Source organism: Dipodomys spectabilis, unplaced genomic scaffold (assembly GCF_019054845.1).
Source record: "Dipodomys spectabilis isolate Male_0828 unplaced genomic scaffold, ASM1905484v1 ptg000118l, whole genome shotgun sequence".
NCBI lineage: Eukaryota > Metazoa > Chordata > Mammalia > Rodentia > Heteromyidae > Dipodomys > Dipodomys spectabilis.
Genome location: NW_024870795.1, coordinates 754545 through 773273, shown reverse-complemented (window position 1 = coordinate 773273; position 18729 = coordinate 754545). Strand labels below are relative to the sequence as shown.

The 18729-nt window shown below is 45.9% G+C and overlaps 1 protein-coding gene across 1 annotated transcript in view; it reads right to left on the bottom strand.

Annotated features, from left to right (window-relative positions):
* Micos10 (mitochondrial contact site and cristae organizing system subunit 10) overlaps positions 1–17522 on the bottom strand; it is a 32810-nt gene extending 15288 nt beyond the window's left edge. Inside the window, exon 1 of the mRNA XM_042688578.1 lies at positions 17390–17522. Coding sequence (XP_042544512.1) covers positions 17390–17453 — 64 coding nt within the window. The 5' untranslated portion in view covers positions 17454–17522. The remainder of the gene's footprint in view (positions 1–17389) is intronic.
* Between the last annotated feature and the right edge of the window lie 1207 nt (positions 17523–18729).

Genomic DNA, 18729 nt, shown 5'->3' with positions numbered 1-18729 from the left:
ACTACTCAAAATTGCATGTTCTAGTAACTCCCTTCAGTCCAAACATCTCCACCATCTCCAGCTCCTCCTCATCCTATCAGTAGCTGGATTCAAATCTCCTTGCAAAATTTGATGCACCTCTGTATATAATACTGTACATTGTTGCCCATCCATCCTCTGATTCAAATGAAAAGTTTAATGGAAACAAATACCAATAATTTTTCCCTTTACACATGGTTAGCTTGATTATCATTTGTTAGCATTTATTAAGTAGAAAGCACTAGGGAATTTTTCTTTTCTTTTTTTTTAATTTTATTTTATTTTATTTGAGAACATACTGTACAGAGGGGTTACAATTACATGGGCAGGGGGAATTTTTCTTTAAGCATGGAGCAGAGCAGTGGAGGACATAATGTTCACTCTGAAAACTGGGAAAAAGTAGTACAGAGTAGCTAGACTCTAGTTAGGAGGGCATGATCATTTAACAGCTGTGCCTTAGTCCCTAGGACATTATATGTGTACGCTTCTTGTAGAAAAGAGGTAGAACTGAGAGTGGAGGTCAGATGTAGAACACTGAAAGGAGAAGAGAGAGGAGGAGAGAAAAGGGAAGAAGAGAGTATGGGAAATGAGGGGAGAAGGGATGAGTCCCTGTAATCCTACCACTTGGGAGGTTTAAGAAGGAGGATCATTTCAGACTATGTATTCCAGGCCAGCCTGGACAATATAGTGAAACCCCACCCCAACACACACACACACACACACACACACACACACACACACACACACACACACACTGGCTCCCACCTACAATACTTGGTTCAAGGCCAGTCTAGACAAAAAAGAAGACCTCAACTCTATCAGCCAGTAAATCAGCTAAGTGTGATGGTACACATCTTTAATCTCAGCTTTGAGGGATTGTGGTTTCAAGCAGAGGCGGTTCCCTCTGGCACAACAAGGAGAAAGCGGAAGCTTCCATTAAAGATGCAGTTAAGAAAAGGCCACTGCAGTAGGAGATGGGGCCAAACTCAGGTTTTTAGTGGTGTTAGTAGTGCTAAGTTTCTTAGTGTTGTTTGTAGTATGGAGTATCAAACTTAAGACCTTGAGCATGCGAGGCAAGCCCTCTTCCACTGGACCACACCCCTAGCCCCAAGACCCAAACTTCAGCTTCTCTCTTTTCTGCTCACCTACATTCTTTGGTTTCCAGTATTCCAAGATGGGGAGAAATAGAACATGGTATTAAAGTAGGCAGTGAAGGATAAAATAGCTATTTGGCCAAGGCTAAGAAGTTCTGAGTGATGGCATCTAATGGCAATTTGATACTAGTAATCCATAGGTAAGGACAGTAAGAAGTCTCCCTGAGGAAGACAGGTAAAGCCATTAAAGGGGGTCAGCATTTGCCAAAGTGGTGGAGGACTTGCTTGAATCTGGTGCTTCCATGAGCAAATGTGGCCTTCTTCTGGCTCTCCATATCTGCCTCTATTAAGGCACCAAACCTAAGTTACAGAAACTGTACCCACTGGCTTTATTCCACAGCAGTGAACATACCCTTTTTTTTTTATTTTGGTCAGTCGTGGGGCTTGAACTCTGGGCCTGGGCGCTGTCCCTCAGCTCTTCAGCTCAAGGCTAGTGCTCTACCTCTTGAGCAGCAGCACCACTTCTGGTTTTCTGAGTGGTTTATTGGAGATAAGAATCTCACAGAGTTTCTTGCCTAGGCTGGATTTGAACCTCAATCCTCAGATCTCAGCCTCCTTAGTAGCTAGGATTACAGGCATGAACCACCAGGCCCGACAGCACATACCCTTTTCTAACAACTTACTTAGAAATGACTAGAAAATGACTGCTTCACATCTTTGCACTTCCACACACCAAGAGCCCACCAAATCAGTTTTCATAAAATGAGTGAAAAGGAAAAGTAGCCTAGTATAAGTTATGAGCTGATAAAAAAAAGTCAGGTTGAGAAGAAAAATAACTAGTAAACATTTTCAATGGTCATAGTCTTTTCTGGGAATATAAGATTAGTGGCACTGGACTTCTGTGGCTCATACCTGTAATCTTAGCCACTCAGAAGGCTGACATCTAAAGATCTCAATTTGAAGCCACTCGGGGTAGGAAAAATCTGAGACCTTCTCCCTTCCCCACCCCTCCATGGCTTGAACTCAATGGCCCTGAGCTACCAGCACCTGGCCCATAATTGAGTTTCTAAAGCCATTATTCTTTTTGTTGCTGGTGGTGGTGGTCTTGAACTTGGCCTGGGTGTTATTCCTGAGCTTTTCCATTCAAGTCTAGTACTCTATCACTTTGAGCCACAGCATCATTTCTGGTTTTCTAGTGGTTCTTTGGAGATAAGAATCTTATAGACTTTCCTGCCTGGGCTGGCTTTGAACCTGATCCTCAGATCTCAAGTTTCCTGAGTAGCTTAGATTACAGGCATGATCCACCAATGCCAAGCAAGTCTGTGAGATTCATCTCCCATTAACCATAAAAAAAAGCTGGAATGGAAGTATATCTCAAGTAATAGAACACCAGCCTTGAGAGAAAAAGCTAACCAACAGCACCCAGGCCTTGAGCTCAAATCCCACTCTTCCTCTGATGGCCCAGCTTCTTAGGTCTTTTTTTTCCCCTCACTCAAAACATAATGAAGCTGGGCGCTGGTGGCTCACGCCTGTAATCCTAGCTACTCAGGAGGCTGAGATCTGAGGATCTCGGTTCAAAGCCAGCCCGGGCAGGAGAGACCGTGAGACTCCTATCTCCAATAAACCACCAGAAAACCGGAAGTGGCGCTGTAGCTCAAGTGGTAGAGTGCTCGCCTTGAGCTGAAGAGCTGAGGGACAGCGCCCAGGCCCAGAGTTCAAGCCCCACGACCAACCAAAAAAAAAAAAAAAACAAAAAACATAATGAACATAATGAAAACACCAGGGGCTGGTATCTCATGCCTGTAATCATGCTGAGATCTGAGGATGGTAGTTCAAAGCTAGCCCAGGAAGGAAAGTCCATGAGACTCTTATCTCCAATTAACTACTCCAAAACCAGAAGTGGAGCTGTGGCTCAAAGGGGTAGAACCCTAGCTTTCAGCAGAAAGGCTAAGGGATGGTGCCCAGGCCCTAAATTCAAGCCCCACAACTAACAACAACAAAAGGAAAGCAAGAGTTGGAGGTGTGGCTCAAGCATAGAGCCAGCTGCCTACCAAGTGTGAGGCCCTTAGTTCAAACCCTAGTACCACACCTGGGGTGGGACTATGTACAGATTAGCATACCAAAGAAGAAATTAAGGGTCAGAGAGGCCAACAACATCACTTCCTTCCACTGTTGCACACTGCCTCTCCAGCTAAAGGAGATGACACAGACGGCCTTACTTCCCTTATCCTTGCAGCAGTTAATTGTTTCTGTCTGTCCTCTTTAGAGCAGCAAAAACCTGTTCTCTACAGACACCTCCCACAGCAGGCCAGCACATCCAACTGCCAGTTGCTGTTTGAGGAGCCAAGTTAATGTAGGCCCTGCCTCCTGAACTCCATCATGCTTTACAGGGCATGTTCTGGAAACTCCAAACTACAGAAGTACCAACTGTCATCTCTTAGTTAAGCCTCTGGAGCAATCATAAGGAAAATAAGAAACTATCACATTCAGCACAAACACAATCTTTTTTCTTCTTTTTCTGCTGTGCTAAGGATGGGACCCATTGCATGTGCCAAGTGCTCCACCGCCTAGCCCCACCTCCAGCCCACTAACCAGTGGGCTAAATAACAACCAGCAGTATGGATGCCCATGGCATGTGCCCAGCGGTAGTGGATAAACCACCCAGAAACAAAGGGGTCTAAACAAATCATCCTACAGGGAGACCTATCCAGGATCAGTTTCCAATCTGTGAAATAAGAATTCTCACTAAGATAGATCAAAGCTCTCCTCATCCCCACCCCTCTTCACCCCCCTCAAGAAATGGAATTTTACTTTCCAACTAAAACATCTCACAGAAAACAGACACATAAAACATATCAATAAGCTGGGTGCTGGTGGCTCACACCTGTAATCCTAGCTAGTCAGGAGGCTGAGAAAATCCACTTGCTCAGTCCTCCCTCTTACTTTCCTCAGTACCTCCTGCGTCCAGAGCTGACCTCTAGGGGATCTTAAGTGACATTTTGAAACCATACTCCGCTATTTCAAAGAGACTATTCAACCGGGCTGACCAAGGGCCATAAGATGGGATGGACAGCACATCCATCCCAGCAGGTCCTGTTCACCTGCCCAGGATAAACTTCTTTTATTTGGTGCCAATGCTCATATTCCACAGTTTGTGGCAAGTTTGAAGAAACTCCCACTTTAGTGTCATGCTACATAACACAGCTGAAATTATTTAAGGTTCAAAATAAATTTTTAACAGAAATTTCCCATTTGTGTACTTTCTTCTAAGAAAAAGTGTGAGGTTAATAATGATCTTCCAGATCAGACAGAGTTCTTCCCTAGAGACAGCCTGGCTTGTTTGTTGTTTAGCTCTCATATGGGCTTGCCCATCACAGGGCTCTGTGGCTGGCTTCTCACGCCTTACAGTGAGTGACACTCTATCCATAACAGGTACAGGTCTTTTGTAACCACTTCATGCCTGTACCCCTCTACTCATGAGTTCTAACAACATTGTTTTGCCAGTTCTTAACTTTCTGTATGGAAAGGAGTCGTAAGTGAGAAGGCTAGCACACATGGTTGGGAACAGATTTTGTCACCACCATCATAATGGACATCGTCACATAACACTGTTCACAATCCAATGTGAACAGTGCTCTGGAGTCCCAGCATGCACCTCCACAGAGAGCACATCTACGCATATGGTCACGAGGTTCAGAGAAGGTTTTCTCTAGTATGCTGAGGCCAGTTCCCAAAGTGGTGGCACTAATTGCCACTACCACATATATACAGTGTGGGAGACCTGGTTGTTCCCCAACCTTTTTTCTTTTCTTTCTTTCCTTTTTTTTTTTTTTTTTTGGCCAGTTCTGGGACTTGAACTCAGGGACTGGGCACTGTCCCTGAGCTTCTTTTGCTCAAGGTTGGTAGTACTCTACCCCTTGAGCCACAGCACCACTTCTGGCCTTTTCGGTTTATGTTGTACTGAGGAAATGAACCCAGGGCTTCATACATGCTAGGCAAGCACTCTACCACTGAGTAACATTCCCAGCCTCCCCATCCTCCTCCTTTCCCCCCCCCTCCCCTCCCCCCGGTCTGTCATGGGGCTTGAACTTGAGCTCTTCAGCTCAAGGCAAGCACTCTACCACTTGAGCCACAGCGCCACTTTCGGTTTTCTGGTGGTGAATTGGAGATGAGCCTCACTGATTTTCCTGCCTGGGGTTGGCTTTGAACCATGATCCTCAGATCTCAGCCTCCTGAGTAGCCAGGATTACAGGCATGAGCCACCACACCTGGCGTCCCCATCCTTCTTAAAAACAAGTTTTGAAGAATCTCACTGCTGACTTTTCATTCATTGTCTAATATATATATTGAATTTAAATAACTTTTTAGGCATAGTTTATATGCAATAATAAATAAACTGTACCCATTTCAAGTGCACAATCTGAGCTAGGGGCTTAGGTGGTAGGGCACTTTCAACTTTTTCTTTTTTGTCAGTCGTGGGGCTTGAACTCTGGGCCTGGGCGCTGTTCCTCAGCTCTTTAGCACAAGGCTAGTGCTCTACCATTTGAGCAACAGAGCCACTTCCAATTTTCTGGTGGTTAATTGAAGATTAGAGTCTCGCAGACTTTCCTGCCCGGGATAGCTTTGAACCATGATCCTCAGATCTCAACCTTTTGTGTAGCTAGGATTATAGGCTTGGGCCACGGGCACTGGGCTCACTTTGAGTTTTTACATTCAGGTCTACGATCCTTTCTAGGAGGTACATTCTATCTCTACGTGGATACCCAGTTATTCTACAACAATTTCTTGAAAAGATTTTTCTTTTGCCATCAAATTACCTTTGCAGAAAATAAATTGGCTACATGTTTATGGGACTACTTTCAGTATGTATAGTGTTCTACTGATCTATATGTGTATCCCTTCTCCAATACCACTGTCTTATAGCTTAAGTATTGAAACTGAATAATAAGTCCCCCAACTTTGTTCTTAAAACTACCTTTGAGGGGCTGGGAAGGTGGCTCAGTGGTAGAGTGCTTGCCTTGCATGCATGAGGCCCTGGGTTAGATTTCTCAGCACCACATAAGCAGAAAAAGCTGGAAGTAGCGCTGTGGCTCAAGTGATAGAGCACTAGCCTTGAGCTGAAGAGCTGTCAGTGCCCAGGCCCAGAGTTCAGGCCCCACGACTGGCAAAAAAAAAAAAAACAAAAAAAAAAAAAACCTTTGATTAGCTAGGAGCTGGTGGCTCATGCTTGTAATCCTAACTACTCATAAGGTTGGGATCTGAGGATCACAGTTCAAAGCCAGCTCAGTCAAGAAAGTCCAAAAGAGGGCTGGGAAGTTGGCTCAGTGGTAGAGCGCTTGTCTTGCATGCCTGAGGCCCTGTGTTCGATTCCCCAGCACCACATAAGCAAAAAGAAAAAAGCCGGAAGTGGCGCTGTGGCTCAAGTGGTAGAGCGCTAGCCTTGAGCTGAAGAGCTGAGGGACAGTGCCCAGGCCCAGAGTTCAGGCCCCATGACTGGACTAAAAAAAAAAAGTCCAAAAGACTCTTATCTCCAATTAACCACCAAAAAACCTGAAGTGGTGCTGTGTGGCTTAAAGTGGTACAGTGCTAGCTTTGAGCAAAAGAGCTCAGGGACACAGGCCCAGAGTCCAGCCCCTGATGGACAAAAAAAAGTTCCTTTGACTATTTTGGAGCATTTACATTTTCATATACACTTAAATCAAGAGTGTAGCTTGGTGATAGAACACACAATAATAGCACACAAGGCCTGGGGTTCCCTCTCCAGCAGGGAAAAAAAAGATAATAATCAGTTTCTCAATTTCTACAACTTCTTTTTCTTGCTAGAGATTCATAAACTTCCTCAATGAGTTAAGGGATAATATATTAATGTATCAAACCTGTTGGTACATTAATGAGCATTCAATTAGCTTTCTGTTTCCCTCTGGCCTTTAAATAAACAGGATTCAATCTACAATGTCCTAATATTTCACTAGGGGGTCAATGGCCCATAGTAAAAATATTACTGCACTAAACAACTTTTATAAATATTTGTATTTTTACTTGGAGTGAATACTGAAATGTACTTGCCAAAGAAAGCAAGTCAGCATATTTACTAATAAGCTGTTTCAAGCCACATTTTAGGAAAGCATAAAACCACAACCAGAACAAAAATCTAATGTTTTCAAGGTCCATATAGTGCCTAATTACATTATTCTATAAGACTGACAGAAAATCCCCCTTCAGCAGGATCGGGGTTCCATTATTCATACTTCTGCCACAAGTGGAGGATTTCCTACATTATTTAGAAATATACAACACAAACAAAACAACATAACATTTATTAACTTCAAACTCCAGCAAAAAGACAGATTTTTTTTTTTTTTTTTGGGTCCGGTCGTGGGGCCTGAACTCTGGGCCTGGGCACTGTCCCTCAGCTCTTCAGCTCAAGGCTAGGGCTCTACCACTTGAGCCACAGCGCCACTTCTGGCTTTTTTCTTATGTGGTGCTGAGGAATCGAACCCAGGGCCTCATGCATACAAGGCAAGCACTCTACCACTGAGCCACCTTCCCAGCCCCCCAGAACCACTCTTTCTGTATCATCACCATCCTTTTTTTTTGCCAGTGCTGGGGCTTGAACTCTGGGCCTGGACTCTGTTCCTGAGCTATTTAGCTCAAGGTTAGTGCCCTACCACTTTGAGCCATAGTTCCACTTCTAGTTTTTGAGTGGTTAATTGGAGATAAGGGGGGTAGGGGGGAAGAGGAGGGAGGCACAGCACTGGGAATGTGGCTTGGTGGTAGAGTGCTTGCCCAGCATGCATGAAGCCCTGGGTTCCATTCCTCAGTACCACATAAACAGGAAAAAAAAAACAAAAAACTGGAAGTGGCACTGTAGCTCAAGTGGCAGAGTGCTAGCCTTGAGGCAAAGCTCAGGGTCAGTGCCCAGGTCCTAAGCTCAAGCCCAAGGACGCCCCCCCCCCCAAAAAAAAAATAAAGTCTCTCATAGGGACTTTTCTGCCTGGACTGGTTTGGAACCAAAATCCTCAGATTTCAGCCTGTTGAGTAACTAGGATTCTAGGCATGAGACACCAATACTCAGGCTCTGCCCCTTCTTTTATAATAAACTAAAAATCCTGAGGAAAAACGGACATAGTATTAAAGTTTCTGGTTTACCTCAGGACCAGGATATGAAATATCCCAGGAAATACTAGCTTCAGCTCATCTTCAAAGCACCCTCCAGAGAACCTTCAGTGAGACCCTGGTTCCCATCACACAGTCATCAACTTGGTCATAAGCATCACAGCCTGCCACTCAAGGATGAACTGGCTATAAGAGGCGCTTACAACAATGACAGCACCTCTATGCCCACACTTGCAGGGCTCAGGAACTCAAACTCCAGGGAAGCAGACCCTCAAGGCTGACATTTTTCTCATTTAAAATCCTGTTTTCAGAGACAACAGACATAACCTCCTATACCATGAAGAGCGCTGAGACCAAACTAGGGTTGATGAGGGACCCGAACTACTAGGCCACCTATGCTCATTATGAAAGAAAGAAAGAAAGAAAGAAAGAAAGAAAGAAAGAAAGAAAGAAAGAAAGAAAGAAAGAAAGAAAGGAAGGAAGGAAGGAAGGAAGGAAGGAAGGAAGGAAGGAAGGAAGGAGATAGAAAGGAAGGAAGGAAGGAAAGAGAAAGAAAGAGAAGAGAAAAAGAGAAAGGAAGAAAGAAAGAAAGAGAAAGAGAGAAAAAGAGAAAGGAAGAAAGAAAGAAAGAAAGAGAAAGAGAAAGAGAGAAAGGAAGAAAGTAAAGAAAGAAAGAGGGAGGGAAAGAAAGAGGGAGAAAGAGGGAGGGAAGAAGGGGAAGAAAAGAAGGGAGGGAGGGAAAGGAAAGAAGGGAGGGAGGGAGGAAGGAAGGAGGGAGAGAGAAAAGAAAAGGGAAAGGAAGGGGAAGGGGAAGGGAAGGAACTGGGTGCTGGTGGTTCAAGCCTGTAATCCTAGCTACACAAGAGGCTGAGATCTGAGCATTGTGCTTCAAAGCCACCTGGGGCAAGAAAGTCTGTTAGACTGTTATCTCCAATTAATCAGCAGAAAACTGGAAGTGGCACTATGGCTCAAGTAGTAGAGCGCTTGCCTTGAGCTGAAGAGCTCAGGGACAGCACCCAGGTCCCAAGTTCAAGCCCCATGATCAACAAAAAAAAGTGACTTATTCCTGCTTGTGGGTACACACAGGACCAATTACTTGGTACATAAGGAAAATAAACATTAGTCTTTTCACTCTGAAGATAGAAAAGCAAAAAAAAAGCAGAACATTCCAGAAATCTGGTTAAAAAAAAGTCCATAAAATTAGCAAAACCCATTAATGACGCACTCACAGAAAGCTAACGGAACATGCCATTCATAAAATGTAATGTTCTTCATCCTTTTAATTTCCTGTAGTAAGGCTCTGGCGCAACTGCTTAAACCAAACACCACCACTTTGTTTAAATGCAGAAGTACTCTCCATATTTGACTACTCTAATACATTCCTAACACTACTTTATTACCATCTACTGACAGTCATTTATATCCCCCAGTGAAATAAAAACCTGGTAGAGCCGGGCGCTGGTGGCTCACGCCTGTAATCCTAGCTACTCAGGAGGCTGAGATCTGAGGATCGCGGTTCAAAGCCAGCCCGGGCAGGAGAGACCGTGAGACTCCTATCTCCAATAAACCACCAGAAAACCGGAAGTGGCGCTGTAGCTCAAGTGGTAGAGCGCTCGCCTTGAGCTGAAGAGCTGAGGGACAGCGCCCAGGCCCAGAGTTCAAGCCCCACAACCGACAAAAAAAAAAAAAAAAAAAAACCTGGTAGAAAGTCAGGTGCTGGTGGCTCATGCATATAATCCTAGCAGCTCAAGAGGCTGAGATCTGAGGATTAAGTTCAAAGAAAGCTTGGGCAGAAAAGTCTTTGAGACTCTATCTCCAATTAATAAGCAAAATGTCAGGCTGGAGGTGTGGCTCAAATGGTAAGCTTGCCAGCTGTGAGCAAAAAAAGATGATGAAAGCACAGGCCCTGAGTTCAAGCCTGATACCAGCACCAAAAACAAAACAAAACAAAAAAGGCTGGCCACTGTAATCCTAGCTATTCAGGTTTGAAGGGAACCCAGGCAGAAAAAGTCCATGAGATAGATTCTTGTCACTAATTAGCCAAAAGTCAAAAGTAGAAGTATAGTTCAAGTGGTAAGAGTGCCAAAGAAGCTAAGCAAGAACACAAGGGGTAATGCTGGGACAGAGTCCAATGGTAGAACACAAGGCTCAGGGTTTGTTTGATCCTGGGTGGGTGGGTGGGTGGGTGGGTGAGCAGGTGTGTGTGTGTGGGGGGGGGGGGGACATGACACATTTTCAACAAACTGGTGGGAAATGAATGAAAACACTTTAGGCAAGGCGCTGGTGGCTCACACCTCTAATCCTAGCAACTCAGGAGGCTGCAATCCTCAGATCACAGGTCAAAGCCAGCCTAGGCAGGAAAGTCTGTAGGCTCTTATCTCCAATGAACCACCAGAAAACTGGAAGTGGAACTGTGGCTCAAGTGGTAGAGTGCTCTCCTTGAGCAAAAAAAGAAAAAAAAAAAAAAATCTGGGGCTGGGAAGGTGGCTCAGTGGTAGAGCTCAGTGGTAGAGCTTGCCTTGCATGCATGAGGCCCTGGGTTCAATTCCTCAGTACCACATAAGCAAAAAGAGAGCGGCCCTGTGGCTCAAGTGGTAGAATGCTAGCCTTGAGCTGAAGAGCTGAGGACAGTGCCCAGGCCCAGAGTTCAGGCCCCACGACCGGACCCCCCCCCAAAAAAAAAATAATCTCAGGGACAGTGCCCCAGGCACTGAGTTCAAGCCCCACAACCAAAAAAAAAAAAAGACACTTTAGGTATAAGCCTGGCAAGCAGACTCACAGAGATTACCATCATTTACTGGAAGCCTGCACTGGACCAAATCTCACCTTAGGGCAACTACCATTCCTTGAGATTCCATCTCCATTTTGAGGTATAGGAAAGCAAGCTGCCAAGGAGGCACTACCTAGAGGAATGGGAAGGCACACACACGATAAAAGCAGGGCTCCCCCGTGGTCTCAGGAGCCATTCTAACAAAGCCCCCAAGCCTCCTCACTCCTCTTCTGCTTTTCCCTGATCCCATTACCAATAACAACCAACTCAAGATCCAAACTCATCTCCCTCGAAATAGAAACCCCCTTCTCAAGTTTTATATGATCATTTTCAAACTCAAAAGGCAACCACAGTTGGACAGCAGTGGCTCACTCCTGTAATCCTAGTTACTCAGGCTGGTGAGATCTGAGAATCTCACAGTTCAAAGCCAGCTTGGACAGAAAAGTTTGAGGCTCTTCAATGAACCACCAAAAATCTGCAAGTTGGGGCTGGGAAGGTAGCTCAGTGGTAGTGCTTGCCTTGCATGTATGAGGCCCTAGGTTCGATTCCTTCACACCACATAAGCAGAAAAAGCCGGAAGTGGTACTGTGGCTCAAGTGGTAGAGTGCTAGTCTTGAGCAAAAGAAGTTCAGGAACAGTGCTCAGGCCCTGAGGTCAAGCCCCAGGACTGGCAATAAATAAACAAACAAACAAACAAATAAATATTAAGGGCTGGTAAGATGGCTCAGTGGTAGAGTGCTTGCCTTGCATGTATGAGGCCCTGGGTTCCATTCCTTAGCACCATATAAGCAAAAAAAAAGCCAGAAGTGGCGCTGTGGCTCAAGTGATAGAGTGCTAGCCTTGAGCTGAAGACCTGAGGGACAGTGCCCAGGCCCAGAGTTCAAGCCCCACGACTGACAAAAAAAAAAAAAAAGAGAGAGAGAGAGAGAGAGAGCCAGTGGCTCAATATCTATAACAAAAGCTACCCTGTTAACAGGAAAGCCAAAATCCAAAAGAACATGGTCTGAGGCCAGCCCAGGCAGAAAAGTCAGAGACTATTATCCCCCAAACCACCAGAAAATCAGTCTATAGATTCTGCTCGATAGTTAATAGAACAAGCAGGCTGAGGGAGCACAAGACCCTGAGTTCAAACCTGGGTTCTGGCCAAAAATAAAAGTTATCCAGACCAGAAAACAGAGGTAAAACAACCTCTTTTCTGCTAAGTACTGCTGGCCTAGGAAGAGGTGCTATTATCTCCATTTCATAAACGGGAATTCCTGAAGTTTCTCAAATATACCCATTCTTTTTCAGGTTAGTGCTTCACACTCACAGCACCACTAGCTTTGACTCCAAACCCATCCTATGGAGAAAACTGCCAGAACAATCATACTAACATTCCATTTATAACACAATTTCCTGGAGAGGGTAGTGAAAATACCTTCAGCTTCTCTATTTTCCCAGATACTGGTCCATAAATCAGTAAATCCATGCTTAAAGCCTTTCCATGCTTGCCACCAATCACCATGGGACAGTGAAGCAGTAGACTTGTTTTTTTGTTGTTTTGTTTTTGTTTTTGGTGCTTGTCTTAGGCTTGAACAAGAGCTGGGCATTGTCCCTAGGCTTTTTTGCTCTACTTCTGGTTTTTTGTTGGTTAATTGAAAATCAGTTTCATAGATTTTCCTACCTGGGCTGGCTTCAAACAGTGATTCTCCTATCTAAGCCATCTGAGTAGCTAGGATGACAGGCATGAGCCACTGACAAGAACTGAACCAACAGAATTTAAAAGAGACTGGGCAGGGAGGGGAGATGGGAAGGGATGGGAAGGGAAAACAGAGGAGGCAACAATGCTTGATAAGAAATGTACTCATTACCTTGCCCATGTAATTGTAACCCCTCTGTACAGTATTTTCACTCACACACACACACACACACACACACACACACACACACACGTATGCTCTATGATCTATGAAAGACAAAAAAAAAGAATTTAAAAGAGAGATGCAAAATGTACTCAAAAAAGTCAAAAGCAACCAAACATGGTAATCTAAAACAAAATCCCTGTAAGACACTTCAGTCCTGAGTACCCAAACCAGCCCTCTTCTTTCTGACATTGAGGCAATGAACACCTGGGTTCTAAGGCCAGCTCCCCAACTTCTGGCTACTTAACCTCTCCAGATTTCAATTTCCTCTTCTATAAAAGTTCAGCTTGCGGGGGGTGTGATGGGAAGGGATGGGAAGGGGAAACAAAGGAGGAGGCAACAATGCTTGATAAGAAATGCACTCATTACCTTGCCCAAGTAATTGTAATCCCTCTGTATGGTATTTTCAGAATTAAAAAAAAAAAAAAAAGTTCATCTTGGGAGGCATGTGCTGTAATCCTAGCTACTCAGGAGGTTGAGATCTGAGGATCACTGTTCAAAGCCAGCCCTGGCAGGAAAGTTTGTGAGACTCTTCTCCAAAAAACCCACTAGAAAACCAGAAGTGGTGCTGTGGCTCAAGTGGTAGAGCGCTAGCCTTGAGCTGGCTAGCCCCATGACCAACCAACCAAAAAAAAAAAAGTTCAGCTTGGGGCTGGAGGCGTGATTAAGTGTTAAAGCATGCCTGTCTACCAAGCTTGAGGCCCAGAGTTCAAGTCCCAGTACTAACAACAAAATTTTAACTGTAGCCGGGCGCTGGTGGCTCACGCCTGTAATCCTAGCTACTCAAGAGGCTGAGATCTGAGGATCGCGGTTCAAAGCCAGCCCGGGCAGGAGAGACCGTGAGACTCCTATCTCCAATAAACCACCAGAAAACCGGAAGTAGCGCTGTAGCTCAAGTGGTAGAGCGCTCGCCTTGAGCTGAAGAGCTAAGGGACAGTGCCCAGGCCCAGAGTTCAAGCCCCACGACCGACAAAAAAAAAAAAATTTTAACTGTAAAAAGATCGGGGTACTGATGGCTCACACCTGTAATCCTAGCTATCAGGAAGCTGAGATCTGAGAATCAAGGTTTGAAGGCAGCCTGGACACTAAGGTCTGTGTATGAGACTCATCTCCAATAAACTACACAGAAAAAGCCAGCTGGGAATGTAGCTTAGTGATAGAGTGCTTGCCTAGCATGCATGAAGCCCTGGGTTCAACTCCTCAGTACCACATAAACAGAAAAAGCCAAAAGTGGCACTGTGGCCCTAGTGGCAGAGTGCCAGCCTTGAGCAAAAGAACTTCAGGGACAGTGCTCAGGCCATGAGTTCAAGCCCCTAGACCAACACAAAAAAAAATTTTTTTAAGAAAAATAAAAGTGGGGCTGGGAAGGTGGCTCAGTGGTAGAGAGCTTGCCTTGCATGCTTCAGGCCCTGGGTTCAATTCCTAAGCACCACATAAGCAGGAAAAAAAACCAGAAGTGGTGCTGTGGCTCAAGTGGTAGAGTGCTAGCCTTGAGCTGAAGAGCTGAGGGACACCACCCAAGCCCAGAGTTCAGGCTCCACGACCGGACCCCCCCCCCCTAAAAAAAAAAAAAAGAAAAGAAAAGAAAAGAAAAAGAAAAGTTCAGGAGGGTAAGATGTGAGGATGTTATGTTCAAAGCCAGCCAGGGCAGGAAAGTCTAAAAGACTCTTACCTCCAATTAACAACTAGAAAATGGAAGTGGTACTGTGGCTCAGAATGGTAGAGCCATAGCCTTGGACAAAAGAGCTCAGGAACGGTGCCCAGACCCTGAGGTCAAGCCCCATGACTGACAAAAAGCATAAATAAATTCAGCTTGGCCTCAGATCAATCAGCTCTTCGAATCTGTCTAAGCTATTTGGAAAGGTTGGATGTAGACCCATTTCCCTAGCCAATTCATTGGATGACCTTGCCCTTACATTTACTTGATTTACAAAAACTTCTACAGAGGGGTAGGGAATGTGGCTTAGCAGTAGAGTGCTTGCCTAGCCTTCTTGAAGCCCTGAATTCCTCAGTACCACATGAACAGAAGAAGGTGAAGTCATGCTAGGTAACGGCAGAATGCTAGCTCAGCTCAGGGACAGTGCCCAGGCCCTGAGATCAACCCCCAGGACAAGGAAGGGAGGGAGGGAGGGAGGGAGAGGGAAGGAAAGAAAGAAAAGAAACTTCTACAGAAGTCTGAAGCTACTTTTTATGTATATTCCACTGTGAGTGTCCTATCCCCTCCTTCCCCAACCAGCATCCACTCACCAGAGACTTAGCTCACTGCCTCCAGATCTCAACAGTGGTAGAGTAATAAATGTTAACAATAGGGCTAGGAATGTGGCTTACTGATAAAGTGCTTGCCTAACATGCATGAAGTCCTGGGTTCAATTCCTCAACACCACATAAACAGAAAAACCTGGAAGTAATGCTGTAGCTCAAGTGGTAGAATGCTAGCCTTGAGGAAAAGAAGCTCAAGGACAGTGTTCAGGCCCTGAGTTCAAGCCCAAGGACTAACAAAAATGAGTAAGTATCAATAATATTAATGCCATTTTTCTTTTGGGGGGGGGGATGCAGTCCTGGGGTTTGAACTCAGGGCCTAGATGCTGTCCCTGGGCCTCTCTGTGCTCAAGGCCAGCACTCCACCACTAGAGCCACAGCACCACTTCTGCCTTTTTCTGTGTATGTGGTACTGAGGACTTTATTCCTGCTAGCAAACACTCTACCACTAAAAGCCACCTTCCCAGCCCCAGAGCCTCATTCTCTTGCTTGGCTTTTTCTCCTCAAGGTTAGGACTCTACCAACTGAGCCACACCTCTACTTCCAACTTTTTGGTTAACTGGATTTGGGATAAGACTTTCTGTTCTGGTTGGCTTCAAACCAAGATCCTCATATTTCAGCGTTTTAAGTAGCTAGTATTACAGGCATGAGTCACAGGCACAAGCTCCAAGTGTACCATTTGTAAGCCTTTAACTCACTGAATCTTCCCAACAGCTCTATGAGAGAGGAATAATTATTGACAATTTACAAACAAGGACATAGGCACAGAGCAATTAGATCACTCCACTCCAATCACAAAGCTGCTAAGTGTTGAATTAAGGAATGGGATGATAACTATGATAAATTCATTCATTCACTCCAACAATTATACACTTCTAAAGGCTGAGAGTACAACAGTGAATAAATCAGATAACATTCCAGATTCATGGGGCTTACAACTTTCTCTCTTTCTCAGTATGTTTCATTCAAGGACATAATCCTAAATACTTTTAAATATCCTAAGATTTTCCTAATATACCAAATATATATATATATACATACATAAAATCTGACTGGGTGCCAGTGGGTCATACCTGTAATCCTAGCTACCAGGAAGCTGAGATGATCTGGGGATCACAGTTTGAAGCCAGCCCTGGCAGGAAAGTTCACGAAACTCATCTCAACCACCAAAAAGCCAAAAGTGGCTTTTTGAGCATTGAGCTGTGGCTCATATGGTAGAGAACAGGCCTTGAGCAAAAAAGCTCAGGAACAGCACCCAAGCCTTGAGTTCAAGCCCCAGGCTCAGCATCAGAAAAAAAAAAAAAATCAAATTCAGATAATCAAATTTAATATAGGAGAAAGAGCATAGGGCTTGGAGCTAGTAAACCTGGGTTAAATTCTCAACATTGCCATTTACTAGCAGTGTGGCCTGGGCAAATTCCTTCACCTGACTGTCCATGCCATAATGTGTAAAAGGGCTGTTTATGAAAAGCAGTTTCTCAAGTAAGTGATGCTTCTCTCACATCGCAGATCTTTAGGACAGGTTCAATAAAAAGAGTTTCCTTCTCTCCCCTCCACTCCTTCCCGGGAGTCCCAAGCAACCATATAATGACTTCATAATGTGTCTCATCTCCAACACGTGGTGTTTGTTTTGTTTTTTTTTAAAGACAATCTGGAACTACAATGAGAACTGAAAAGTAGCCGGGCTCTTACTTCCCAGGGCAATTCTCACCGGAGATTGTCACCACAGTCTCCACTGTCAGGGCCCAGACTGCTCTGATTCAGATACATGAGGTGACAGTCCGGAATGACAGCGGATCACAGCCTGGCAGTGGCCGTCTGCAGGGGTGCCTCTGTCTCAAGCTGGCGACCTGCAGAGAAGGTGCCACGCTTCCAGCCGGGGGACGGGGAGGGTCCGGAGGGGCACGGGGGCGGCGGTGGACATGGCCGGCGCGAGTTGGGCTCCCGCAGCTGCTCTCCCGCCACCTGCCACCCCGAGGCCGCCGCCCAGGAGGGGCCGCCCCGCCGCCCCGGGCGTCCCCGGCGCCGCCCCGCCCCGCCGCCCCGAGCGTCCTGGCCGACGCCGGCGTCCCCGGCGCCCCGCGGGCTCCGCGGCCTGTGTCCCCACCGCCCCCGTGACCGGTCGGCCCGACGCGCCAGAGCAGGCCGCAGCCTGACCCCGAGCGACTTCCCTTCTGGACTCGGAGCCGCTCGGCTCCGGACGCGGCGAGGGAAGAGCGGGAAGCCCTCACCTATCTTCACGACCGTATCTGCCATGCACCGGTCCCACTTCTTGCCGAGGTCGGACTCCGACATGTTCCCCACCCGCAGCTCCAGCTTTTCCTCACGGCCGGCCCCCGCGCTTTGACTCCCGGCAAGTCTCGCGAGAGCCGGCCTCCGTTGCAGGCCCGGAAGGCCTGCTTCCCAGATATCGCGGGATTACTTGCCGTGGCCGTCCCTTCCGGTTTGGGTCGTCAAGGTGACAGGTTGCCTGGAGGCCAGTGGCGACCCTGACCTTGGAGCGGCTTCCAAGCCGGGTGTGGCTGATAGTTTCCTGGGATTGGCCCTGGAACTGTCCTCGTCCAGCAGGCACGTGATGTATTCATTCCTGCACTTAGCTGTTATCACAGTGCCCACTCATTCATTCACTCATTCATTCATTTATTGCCGTGGAGTTCCCACCTCCAGTCCCACCGGGCGCTGCTCTGGCAAAGCCCACCTACTGCAAAGTCTTTAGGCATCCTTGGACCCTTATCTTCCTTATCTCATTTGTCTTCCTTATCTCTTCTAGATCTCTCCTAGTGACTTCTGATTCCTAGATGTCACTCCTCTCAAGTTCTCTTCCGACTCTGCCACTTTTGTATGTCACCTGTGTGGCTTCTGACGTTTTCATCAATCCTTTTAGTTTAGGAAATCTTCACGAATAATTGCAACCCTGGTCCAAGTATAGCCCTAGTATCAAACATCTACTTAAAGCAATCTCTCTGTTTCTGGGTGTCTGTGTGTATCTGTGTTTCACGCTCGCACTCTCTTTCTCTCTCTCTCTCTCTCTCTCTCTCTCTCTCTCTCTCTCACACACACACACACCCACACACACACACACAGAGATAATTGCTGTGTCATTGATTGTAGTCTTTATTTCTTCAACTCTAGCAATAAATATAAATTGTGTCATGGTATTTCTCTGATTAGAAGCTATCAATGGTTGGGCATCGGTGGCTCACATCTGTAATCCTAGCTACTCAGGAGGCTGAGATCTGAGGATCACAGTCCAAAACCAGCCCGGGCAGAAAAGTCTGTGAAACTCTCTTTTTTTTTTTTTGTCGGTCGTGGTGCTTGAACTCTGGGGGGCTTTGGCGCTATCCCTCAATTCTTCAGCTCAAGGCAAGCGCTCTACCGTTTGAGCCACAGCACCACTTCCCCTGAAACTCTTATGTCCAATAAACCACCAGAAAAAACCAGAAGTGTGCTGTGGCTCAAGTGGTAGAGCACTAGCCTTGAGCTGATGAGCTGATGGACAGCACTCAGCCCCAGAGTTAAAGCCCCACCACCGACAATAAAAAAAGAAGCTATCAATGGCTCTCATGCATAT